General features: G+C 30.7%; 1 protein-coding gene across 1 annotated transcript; it reads right to left on the minus strand.

The window, feature by feature from the left end:
* Positions 1-7,536: 7,536 nt before the first annotated feature.
* Positions 7,537-8,232, minus strand: LOC114578631. Its single transcript, XM_028691999.1, has 3 exons — positions 8,121-8,232; positions 7,763-8,013; positions 7,537-7,689 (listed from the first exon to the last, which is right to left on the minus strand). Exons 2-3 carry the CDS (start codon positions 7,952-7,954, stop codon positions 7,537-7,539), a joined length of 345 nt encoding a protein of 114 aa, XP_028547832.1. The 5' UTR covers positions 7,955-8,013; positions 8,121-8,232.
* Positions 8,233-13,659: the final 5,427 nt, after the last annotated feature.

Genomic DNA, 13,659 nt, shown 5'->3' on the forward strand with positions numbered 1-13,659 from the left:
GTATTATATAATGGAGAGTTCATATTGAATGATTTAGTCATAAAAATTAAAATATAGGGTTTTCATTAAATGCTCATTCTTATGTAAAGAGAGAGAGAGAGAGAGAGAGAGAGAGAGAGAGAGTGGCTTTTTGTTGAAAGTGTTCTCTCTATTTTTTCCACAAAAACTCTATTCCAAAAACTCTCTTCCACCATTACCCGGTACGACAGAGTACCGTTGTCCTCTTACACCCTCAAAGTGTAGGCAGAGTCCAATGCCTAGGAATACCTTGAATGACGAAGACAGAAGATTGCTATAAAAGGAACTCATAGTGGAGGAGATTGAGTTCGTTCTCATTCAATTGGGAGGTAATATTGCACCTGACTGTGATGGCATTTCATATTCATTTATTAAAGCATACTGGAACATTATCAAAGTAGACTTTGTGAATGCAATTAATCATTTTCTTTGTCTTGGTGAAATGGATAAAGATTGGAAGGATGTACTTTAATTGTTCTTATTCTCTCAAATCCTTTACTACCGTTTAATTTCAGACCCATAAGTTTGAGTAATTCAGTTTGCAAGGTAGCTGCAAAAGTGATTTTGAGCAAATTACTTCAAGTCACCCTCAACTCATCTTAGAAGAACAAGCTACTTTCATCAAAGGTAGGTCTATCTTGGACCATGTGCTAGTGGCTCAGGAGCTATTTCATAAATTCAAGTATTCTAAATCATCCAAAGGACTTGTTTCTTTAAAATTGATATGGAGCAAGCATATTACTCAATGAGTTGGGTTACTCTTAAAAATGTTCTAAACTATTTTGAATTCCCTACTATATTCCAAAGTTGATTTTGGAATGTGTGGTAAAACCAAGATTTTCGTTAATCGTTAATGGTAAATTATCAGAATGGATAGAAGCTAAGTGTGGTTTTCCTCAAGGATGCCCCTTGTCTCTTCTTCTATTCATTCTTTGTTCCCGACTCTTTACTAATGCTTTTGCCCAAACTTCTATTGGGATTAGCATTTGTCTAAATGGTCCAAGAGTATCTCACTTATTATATGCAGATGATGTTATGATTTTCTTTGAGGCTAATAAGAAGGTGGCAATTGAGATCAAAGGCATTCTCTCTAATTTTAGCAAATGGATTGGGCAATGTATCAACATTAATAAATCTTCCATTCTCTTTGGTATGATTGTTAAAAGATGGAAAAGGAAAATCATCACCCGCATTTTGGGGTTCACAGAAGTAAAAGAGTTTTGTTATCTTCATATAAAGATGGCCTTAAGGAGATTGGTGGCCACTAATTTTTATTTTGTCATTGAAGAAGCTCTAAGGATGCTCAATATATGGGGAAGCAAATTCTTATCTTTGGCTGGCAAGCTAACACTGATTAAATTGGTCATTTTATCCTTCCTAAATTTCTATAGTACACATTCTCTTGTGCCTATACTGGTGCTTAAAGACATTGATAAATTGTGTAGGAGTTTCCTTTGGAACAAATCAAATGGAAAGATAGGAATTCACTATGTTAGTTGGGGTGAATTGTGCAAGCCGTTAAAATGGGGTGGACGTGGTCTATTTTCGTCTAAATCTAGAGTGGCACCTCTTAGAACAAGATTGACTTGGAGGTATTTGCAAGATAAAGACTAAATCCTACATAAAGTTCTTGCTCCAAAATATGGAACCAAAGTTGAAGTTAAAGATAATAAGAAAAGCTCCTCTTCTTCATGGAAAATATTATATGATGGGGGATATATTCTCAGTCCATATTTAAAATGGAATATTGTAAGGGGATCCTCTATTGACGTCTATAGAGACAAATGGATATCGGATAGAAGTATCAATGAATGGCCAACTTTTGTAGTGCCTCAAGGTGATGAAGTTCTAAAATTGGACAGATTTATTGAAAATAAATGCTGGAATGTTGCTAAATTGATGCATGTGTTTAGGAAGGATTTGGTGGATCTTATTCTACAAATTAACATTAAGCCAAATCAGCAAGAAGATGAGAGGGAGCTGATATTCTAAAACTCAGAAAATCTATCCATGGTATGATCCTTGAATGAATGTATCAACCTCAAGGTGATTTCAGATTTCAGGATTGGATAAAAAAAGCAAAAGTTATTCCGTGGGTAGAGGTGTTTTGTTGGAGACTATTTAAAAATGCTTTACCAACTTGTCAATTCTTAGCTCATAGAAGATTACAAGTTGATGAAATATGTCCTAGATGCTCGGTTAGCATTGAAGATGTGGAATATATTCTTATCAAATGTATCAAATTGAAGAAGGTGTTTTTATTATTATACAAAAAGGGATTTGAAATTCCTCTGCTCGAAAGATTTGAAGTATGCTACTCTTTGATGGAGTCATTTACAAAACAAAATGGAATGCTTTTAAATTTATTTTGCGATGTCATGTATCTTTCATGGAAGGCTAGAAACAAAATGATTCATGATGGAATGGTGGAAAGTGCAAACTCTATTGCTTCAAATGCTGTCAGCATGTCATCATTTTCTAAATTAGTTTTTAACTTAACTTCGGAAAGGTGGGATATTAATCAGTCTTTTAGTCTGTCAAACATTTGGCATCACCCTCCACCCAATTGGTTAAAGATCAATGTAGATGATTCTCTTGGTTCTTCATACATAGCAGGCATTGGAGGTGTAATCCGAGACTGCAAAGGAAGGTTTCTGTTAGCTTTCGGCAAATCTTGCATTCACTGGGATATTGCTCAATTAGAGCTTCTAGCTATCAAGTCTTTGAAAGAAGTTATTAAAGAGTGGATGTTCAAATATAAGGGAGCAATCATTGAAGGTGATAATTCAAATGCAATAAGGACTCTTCAACATGCTATGCTTGAAAGTTTCATGGAGATGGAAGGATTATAATTCTTTAAAGATTTTAACTATGTAATCTTCAAATACATAGAGAGAGGGGGTAACAAACTAGTCGATATGTGTGCTAGTCTTGCTCTTGTTAGTAGTTTTATTTCAGAGGATTTGAATTTGAATAAGATTCCTCCTTCTTTTGTTAGGTTGTTGAAGGAGGAATATACTTTGTAGTTTGTTTCTTTATTTTGCTAAGTAATGCATTTATTGCTCTTTTCAATATATATATATATATAATATTTCTTTGTCTTATATGTATATAGATCATGTATAATAGATATTTTTTATTCAATAAAAGTTCCCAATGATCATTTAATCCAAAAAAAAAAAATTGGTTGGATAAGCTATATGGAATCAACATGCATGGGGAACATATTATGATTAGTGAAAGTACCATAAATAATATAGTTTTTACCACATTCGATTTTCAGCAATTACCACTTTAGGTTGAACAATCTTACATAAATAATGTATATAGACTATTCAAGGGTATGTTTGGTTCGAATAAAATATCTATGATATTAATTTATAAATGTGTTAAACAAAATCAAAATCCATCACATGATGATGGAAAGTACTTAAAATTATTATAAAATGTTTGAGCAAAATTATATCTTGAAATTCCCTAGAATCAAATTTGAAAGAATTGACTATTTATCATTCTAATAATATATGAGAGCTTCTATAAATCATCAAAAAAATAATAATCATATACATTAAGATATTTTATTATTTATTCACTTAAAAGGTCATTTACACAAACCAACAAACCACTCTATCACTAATATATCACAAGCGATTGACTACAAAAGAATAAATGAAAATACATCATAAAATTTAAAAAAAAAATTGATGATATTTAACAATCTCACTCCAATTTGTTCTGACCCCTTTCCTATCATGAAATCATTAAAAATCTATAGAATGATCTCAAAAGCTTAGTAGTAATCCAAAACACACTAAAGGTTTTAATTCAATGACTAAACAATCAATATGATATGTTTAATCTAATATAATTAATAATAATCAATTTAGTTAATGACTAAATATTATCAATAAAACTTAAAATGATCAATAATAAAAGCAATCATTACAATAAATATAAAAATAAATAGTTGGTATAAAGTTCAATAAATCGATAAAACAATGATGCAAAAGTTATTCATAAATCACTAAAAGAATTTATCATATCTATTCATATGCATCATTTATTTATGTATTAACAATGTATCCAATATTGTCAATGGTATTAATATATCTATTAATGTCATCAGTGCTACTAATATATGCATGCATAAATTTATGATTTAGCAAGGCAGGACATTCAACCTTAACGTGGTGTTTTCAATATATTTTATCTCAATTGATTCTAAGTTGGTCATCAATCATATCAATTATCATTTATTCAATTAATCAATTATCATATTCAATTAATCAATTAGCATGCATGTGGCTTCATTAAATCAATAAATAGTTTTCACTCTCTAGCTGGTGGCATAATTGGTCATTTGTTTTCAACCAGCCTTTCTTGCTTATACAAATGTCACAATCAAAATACAATAGGAAATAATCAATTTTGCTCAATATAAGAAAATCTATATAATAATCACAATTACTGAAAATTAAAATGAGATTTGAGTTACTTACAACAAATAGAAGAAATGTCTAAATAAAATTGAAAAATGAAAAATAATATAACAATATTTTTTGTCTTCTTTGATAAGGCGCAATACTGGAATTCATATTTTTCATTTAAAAAAAACGAATTATTACATATCATAGGTGTAAGACACTCTGAAAGAGATCTTTTATATTGCTCTAATTTCATTTGAATTGTTTATACTCTTGGACTACAATATATTTTTATTTGTTTCTAAAACTAATGGTTGATGATTTACCTAAAGCGACTTTATTGATCAGCCCAACTCTTTGCAATTGTTTTGAAATCCAAACCTTCAATAATTTTCTAATCAATAATAGTAATTATGCATTTGAAATAGTAATACCATACAAAAAAACCAACCTCTTGAGAAAAAGGATTCCAACCAGAGGTGTAAGTGAGTCAAGCCGACTCGTGAGTAAGCTCGAGCTTGAAAATAACTAGCCAAGCTTGAGCCAGCCACAACTAGACGCGTTAGCTCGCAAGTTGACTCGTTGAAAAAAAATATTAATATAAAATATACTTAAAATATATTATTATTCAAAATTTTAGGAACAAAATTATTCAAAATGTTTAAATATTATATTCATTTCATTATATGTAAAAAATTTAATATTCTTTTACCATTTTATTATAATAATTGTTCATATCATAATCGTTTTCTCTCTTTCATAATAAATGAGCTAGCTCATGAGCAAGCTCACTCATTGAAGAAAGCTCAAAATTATGCTTGGGATGACTTGAACTCGTGTTGACTCATTTACGCTCCTAATTCCAACTATGAATAACAAAATGTTTTTTAAATCTATCTAGAAATTCAAATTGTGTTGTGCTAATTTAAAGTTTGTTTGAGAATCTTTCTGGCTGTTATAATTTTAAATAATAATTATAATTTTATTTGAGTATTACTTTACATTAAAAATATTACATTGCATAAGAATCATTTTTATGGTTTAAAAAAAATAAGATAAAAATATTATTTGTAGTAAACTAATTATTGAGCAATTTAGCATTTATTAAGAAAAGTTGCTATAATAAAGGCCAAATTATAAAAAGGAGCACGTTTAATGGGTAAATATGCATAAAGAGCGTAAATAAAAAAAAAATAAAAAGAAGCTAAAATGGAGGGTGGAAATCCGATTTCTTATATAAACCAGAGATTATTTATCTGGTTTCTATAGAAACCGGATTATCAAAATCCGAATTCCTTATATTAATCCCATTTTACCCTGCTTGAACCTGATTAAACACGTATTAGAAGGGGTTTGCGGTATTAGTGAAGAAATCAAATTTTTGCATTCCGGTTTCTATATTAAATTATTTATTCCCTGAATCCCATAAAATTAGCTTCTGCCCATGAATGATGCTTGGATTTATCTCCTCAATTTCCACGCGGGGCTCACCATTATGTCCTCCATTTGCAAGCCAAAATCAATGTTTGTGTGCCCGTGATCCACTAAATTTTGCTCCCGTAAAATTCGCTTGTCTTTCTTATCACTTTTGTCACAATTAACAGACCCCGAACTCTATAAATTTGGAAGATTTGGAAGGTTTTCGGTGCTAGAAAAATTCATACATTTTTTGAAGGAGCGTATAAAGATTCTAAGGTTAGTTTTCTTTTCTTGTAAATTATTTTTATTTTAATGTTACGTTGTTAAATTTATTATTTTTGTTATTTTTTGTAATAATCATAATCAAAAGAATGAATTTATTTCCTCTAAAAAATTTGTAGATGTTTACGATACATGAGATCTGTTAATATTGTATTTGATTTAAATTTTTTAGAAATATTTGTTCATGATTTAGTTGATAGTTGTGACAAAAAAGTCTTATATCTGGCCATAAATTTTAGAGATCAAATCATTTTAGTATTAATTTCTTTAGTGAACAATGCTATTGGATTAGTGGAAGAGAAAGTTATTGTTAAAGATAATAAAGAAATGGTCAAATTTTTACATATTTGATGTACGATTTATAAGAAAAAATTAAATTTAAAAAGGATCAAATTAGTATTAATTTCTTTTAAAAAACTGTTTCATTCTTAATACATTTAATAAATAATTTTATTTAAATATAAGAAATAATTTTATTGAAATAAAATTCTTTTATTCTCTTATTTAAATTATTACAATTTAAATACTAAAAACAAATTTTTATATTAAAACAATTTTTCATATTTATAAATAAAAAAAAAACGAAAATAAAATAAATTTTAATAAAAATTATTTAAATATTTACATTTATAAATTTTAATATAAAATAAATATATTTATAACTTATTTTTAAAAACAAATATATATAAATTGGCTATCTATAACTACGCTCTCTCTCTATTTCTTCTATCGATCTCTCTCTAATTTGCACTCTCAAATGAGAGAGAGTGAATTTGTGTTTTAATAGTTATAATTTATAAATTTAAAATATTAATAATTAAGATTAATAAATTTTTTAAAATTATATTTATTTTTAAGTTAACTTAAAATTATGTCTTAAATAAATAAAATAGTTATAATAATTTCAAATGAATTATTAAATATTTAAAATAATTTAATAGTTATAAAATCTTATTTTATGATATATTTAACTTTATGAAAATTTTGGATTAAATGTTTACATTTGTTTTAAAAATATATAAAATAGAAACTTTATCAAAATAATATAAAATAAAAAAAAAAACAACATATAAAAAATAAAAAGAAAAAAAAAAATTACATAGAAACTTTAAACTAAATTAAAAGTATATATATATATATATAATATAGAAATTTTTATACATTTATTTTAAAAATAAATTTAAAATAAGTTATAATATATTTATTAATATTGAACCTATTTAACACTACCAAAAAATAGGTAGAATTTTTTGCAGCCCTTTCCTATGATACATGATAATGTTACATTCCAAATTTTAAAATAGTAATAAATATGTAAAAAAAAAAACTTAATCACAATATTTACCTGGTCCTCCGACTTTGACCATTTGTTAACAAGATGACACCATTGCAACTAATCTACTCCAGCTAGAACTGTCTCTAAAATTTCCTCAATTTGTCTACTATCCCAATGCTCAGCCTTTAAGGTGGTTTTATAATTACGCCATTTAACACCAAGGGATTGAAGAATCCAATGGCGTATATGACCAGTAAACTCAAATTTAGACTGCAGTTACAAATATGATATAGTTAATAATATAAAACATAAAAAATTCAAATTTGCTATGAAATAAATATACCTCAACTTCAGCTAACATCTTTTTCTTATATGGCTCCATACCCTTATTTCTCCAATCAGGGAATGATATTGGAGCCAAAACAGGGTCTCTTGCAACAATACCTAGATATGTTCCTAGCAAAATCGACTCAGGTATGTTACAAGGGATGTTATTTTCATTTACTTCTATATGAATTCGTGTCCCTGGCGGCATATTCTGTATATCAGCACATGTTGTTCTCCCCCTACGCCTTAAAGGATTTCCTTGCTCATCTACATAATTCAAAATAAATTAATAAGCATGAATAAGCATGATAGGTCCTTGCTCATCAACATAATTAATTTAAAATAAAATAAATGTCATAAAAAGAAAATCATACCTATGAGCCATACCCCCTCTTGTGGGGCTGGAGCTGCACCACAAAATGAATGTCGTGAAGCCTGTTGTGTCCCACTACACTCAATCTCTTCTTGTGAATCTGGGTGTACTGGAGTAGGTGTGAATTATTCAGTCTCCCTACTGCTTTCACCTCTACTTGATCCTCCTCTACTTGATCCACCTCTGCAAACTGCCTTCTTTGCTTGTCTGAAACGGCTACCTCCTGCCATAATAATACAACCTAGAAATCAAGATGTTAATAAGTTAACAAAAAATTAAGGTGAAGAAAATAAACTAAATCTGCTAGAATTCCAATTTTATTAGCATTAGATGTTAATAAGTTAACAAAAATTCCAGTTTTCTCTAAGGTTAGAATATGATCACATGTTGTTTTAGGAAAATTAAGCACTTTCAAACAACAAAATAATAACGTTCTGTAAGTTACCTGCCGTAGGCTTATCAAATCCAATGAACTTGACAGCAAAGCATACACAAAAATGTCTTCATACAGTACATATAAAGGGTGGCACCACTCAAATGCGGTTCCAAACTCATTTGGATAGATATCTTGCAACAGCCAGTGAGAATAAAGTTATACAAAGCTCATATAACCATCAACAACATTATAAAATGAAATATCACCATTATAATTCTACCCTACATGAAAAAAATTGCTAAGATTCTAATATATTTGTAGTGCCAATCAATTGCGAACGACTTGTACTTTACAAAGCTGCATATAACATGTTACCAAAACAGTTCGGAACCTCAAAACCAATGAAAAACTGCATGTACTTGTTTCCAACAGCAATCTAGAAGTTAAAACCGTGAAAAAACGGCACACATTATGTTACCAAAATAGTTTGGGACCTTGAAATAGCAAAAATCTGCTAATACCTTGCCCCCAACACAATTTGGAAGCAAAAAAAAAACAGCAAAAATCTGCACTCGTTTCATCCAAAAATAGTGAGAACAGTTTATAAAAAAATGTAGGAATTCCCTACCAAGAAGCAATGCAAGATCCATTCGAATGCGGTAAGGATTCTCATGTAAAAACAGTGAGAAAACCTTAAAAATCTGCACCTATTTCCCTCAAAAGCAATGAGAAAAGTTCCACAAAAGCTGTAGGAAATTTCACAAATAAGCAATGAAAGCTCCACCCAAATATCATAGGATTTCTCATGTCTATTACTTTGTATGAAGCTTTACAACCAATAAAGCTATGGAGGTTCAAGGCACTTATAAACATTAGATTTTTCTTGTTTTTGTAATTATCATGAAACCCAAGTATCGACAAGGCTTAAACAGTCAAGTCTAACAAGAATCTCTCAGATTTTAATGAGAATCTCACACAAACTACCCATCAACATTCTCCTTTTTTTAGATAAACAAAAACTTTCCCAACCATGCATTCTCACAAAAACTTTCCCAACCATTTTAATTTTTGATTCACTAACCATTTTTTAATTATTAAACTTCATTAGACTAAACATCTTTTTATTGTTTTCTAAAATATTTTTTAGTATAAAATTTGAATACTGGGGTTTATTGTTTTGATAGGAAATGATAAAAATGCATCCATCAAATGAATAGTAAAAAAAATTGTCTCAATGTACATAAGATAAAGACTATTTTTGTGTAAATGTATTGTACAACTTATAATCACATTAACGTTGAAAGATAAACACAAAAATTAAGACAAGTATACCAGTTTGATAGATTTTGTTTACATGAAAGCAAATACAACTTATATGATAGTAATGTTAGGTAATTAAGTTAGAATCATGAGTCTTGTTGCATTGTCCTGGAGATCATCTGTGACCAAATTATCTCTAAATTACAGACAAACCTCAAGACTTAATCCTATCAGTGTACAGTTCTTGAATGAAACACACTTAAACTATTCTATTCCTCTGAAATTATCGACATCAACAGCTATGCATTTCTGGCAAACTGAAGGGCCACTCTAAGTTATGGGATTTTTTTATTTGGTATCGTATGTGGCTCAAGGCGAAGGAAACATGATAGGCCGACTGGTGGAGCAAAATTCGTTATGCTATTATATATTTATTTTTTATAAAACGATTGCAACCTAAATGTATAAGGAGGCTTTGCATTTCATTTTAAAAACCAACGAGTAAGCTACGGTTGTGATTAACCTAAACCTTAAGGAATGCAAAAGTAGAAAATGAAGAAAAAGAATGAGAAGAAAAAGAGAAGAAGAGGATGAAGCGGAAGAGACTCACAGTGATGAGGATCGAAGGCTCGGTCGGCCGGGATTCGCAAGAGGAGAAGATTTTTGCCGCAGCTATCCGGATTCGCTCCTATAGTCCCGTTCACGCGAGCAAGATCGAAGAGAGGAATTAGGGCTTCGGCTCACTTAAATTCACGTATGAGCTTTGCCGGCAGTTTTAACCGGTGCAATTTGCACCGGTTTTAACCGCTGCAACTAGATTCAAATTTCTGATGCAAACGTGGTTTTCGCAGCGGTTTTTAAAACCGGTGCAAAGAACCGCTACGAAAGGGCTTGTTTTTTGGCAGTGTGAAGACGTAAATTTTTCTTAATATTTGAACCTATTAGTATATTTTTCTTAATATTTGAACCTATTTCAAGACGTCTTAGAAGATATTATCAAAATAATAAAAGTAGAATTTTAGATTTAAATTCATATCTTATTAAAAATATTAAACCATAAACCAAGAAAATTATTCCCATCCTACAAAAAAAACAGTGATGAATTTTATTTTATGTAAAGTTATGAAATGATACAGAGAATCCCTTTAAACTTATTTTGTGTTGATGTTAATTAATTAGTTAAAAAGAGATCATAGAAATTTAATAAAAATATTAATGAAAATATATATCTTAATTAAATATATTAGATACAATTGAATAAGTGTGTTATATAAATCAAACAAAAATTATGAAAGAGAAATTTTATTTTTATATTGAGCAAGTGTGTCTCTTAGACTAATGAATGCCTGAAGGTAAATGAAGGCAATAAAACGAGTGTAAATAAACATATCCCAAGTTGTATGTTGCTCAGTGGATGGATTTACTGATGAAATGGACGAGTGCAAATAGATAGAAAGATGAAATCTTATCCGTTCTATCATTTTTTTTTTTTTTTGAATTATGAGCGATAAATCATAAAATTGGTTACTATTGATAGCTTTTTAATTTGAATCTTCCTGACCACTATAATTTTTTTCTAGTACTTTTTCTTTGATTACAAATATAATTTTGACAAGGTGATTTAAAGAAAATAGTCAAGAAGATGACCTATTGAATCGTTTGATGTCTTGTGTAGGGCCTACCACTTTCAACATCAATCTTAATAATGTTTCATTTCATTATGTATTATGATGGTTATCTAAACATTACGAAGGATTTTATCCCTTCGTATACTGGTGGAAGGAATCGTCTGATTGAAATAAATGTGAATGTTACAGTTCAAGAGTTACATGATAGAATTATTCAAGTATTATGCCATGATAATGAAACATGCCGGGTCTACCTTGTATGTCGTCTTCCTAATAATGGAGGATATACAACAATTCAAGTGACGGATGATGAAATATGTGAGTTCGTACTTAATGAAGCTCGAAGGAGGATTTTAATTCTATATGTTCAATTTGAACAAGTTCATAAGCGAGGCATAAGCCCAACTTATCACCACCGTTCTTATTATCAAGAACCGATACTATCTTCCCACGTATAAAGGTTGGTACATATCAAACATTCATTTGTTGAAACTCAATTTTTTCTATTTACATTAATATGTTATAATTTAAGCTTCACTGTTATATTGAATATGTGTTATAGGTTCACTACAGTACCTATTATTATAGATGAACCTCGACATTTTAGTGTTTACAAACGTTTAACACAAAATTAACCATTAAGTGTCCATCGCTTAAGTATGAGTGAGCGTCTAGCTAGTGCACCGACATTTCACCTCCACCAACAAAGTCAACTTGTTCAATAGGAACATGAGGATGAAGGCACACCAATAACTGGAAGATATGAGATGGTGGATAGCGGAAGTAGTGAGAGCTCAAGTGGAATGCCTGCAGGGGATGACATAAATGTAATTGCTGAAGAATTTGATGAATCATTGCCTCGGTATGATTTGGTTTGTGACCATGCATTTTGTCAGCAAGCTAACTTAGGTGGATTGGAGGCAAATAATAGTTATGTTGAAGTTCTACGATCTGCACAGACCTGGGATAGCACGGATGATATTGATCCACCAACTACTGCTTTTGTTGGGGAATTGTATGGGATTTTTCCTGATCAATTATACAAAGGCATGACTTTCATATGTAAGGAGGCCTTCCAGTGCATACTCAATGGATGTTCAATCATTAAAAATGTAGAATACATCAAAGACACATCTAATAAGACAAGGCTAACTATGCATTTTGTCAACAAGCTAACTTAGGTGGCTTGGAGGAAAATAATAGTTATGTTGAAGTTCTACGATCTGCACAGATCTGGGATAGCATGGATGATATTGATCCACTAACTACTGCTTTTGTTGGGGAATTGTATGGGATTATTCCCGATTAATTATACGAACGCATGACTTTCATAAGTAAGGAGGCCTTCCAGTGCGTACTCAATGGATGTTCAATCATTAAAAATGTAGAATACATCAAAGACACATCTAATAAGACAAGGCTAACTATTAGATATGCACAACATGATAATCCATCACATCCTTGCCTATGTCACCTGCACGCTGCGAAGAGAAAATGACTTGGTGGAATATGGAAAGTTTCATCCTGTGGTCTTCCACATAATTGCTTAAATCATAAGATGTCTGGAGGCCATCGCAACTGTAACTCGAGGTTCATCTCTTACTACATCACTGTTATTCTTCGTCAACAAATAGACTTAAAGCTGCATGAGATCATCACTCGGATGGAGTCTAAATTTGACATTAAGATCCCTTATATCAAGTCTTGGGATGCCCGCCGGAAGGCCATTAAATCAGTATTTGGTAGTTTTGAGGAGTCGTATTCCTCAGTACATCGATTCCTTCAAGATATTAGGCTTGCACTTCCAGGATCCGTTCATCTCATACAAGTTATTGGGAATAATCGATTCAAGTTAGTGTTCTAGGCATTCGATCCAACGATAGAGGGATGGCAATTCTATCACTCGGTTCTTAGTTTGGATGGGACATTTCTATTGGATAAGTAAAGGGGGACTCTATTAGCCGCAGTTGGTATTGATGGGAATGGTGGCTTATACCCCCTCGCATTTTCTATTGTGGAGGCTGAGTCAAATAAGACATGGGTCTTGTTTTGCAAATGCTACATGACCTTATTCCAGTAGTCCCAAGATGATAAGAAATATGTTTTGTATCTGACAAACACCCACATGCAGCACACCGACACTGCTTATGACATCTTAGAGAGAACTTTAAGAAATTCATTCGATGTAATGGAGTTACAGACTCAGATAGTGTTTGTGAGAAAATGTACTTGGTTGGAAACACATATAACATTTCAACATTCAATAAACTAATGTT

The sequence above is a fragment of the Dendrobium catenatum genome, unplaced genomic scaffold, assembly GCF_001605985.2.
Source record: "Dendrobium catenatum unplaced genomic scaffold, ASM160598v2 original_scaffold_98963, whole genome shotgun sequence".
In the NCBI taxonomy this organism is placed as follows: Eukaryota; Viridiplantae; Streptophyta; class Magnoliopsida; order Asparagales; family Orchidaceae; genus Dendrobium; species Dendrobium catenatum.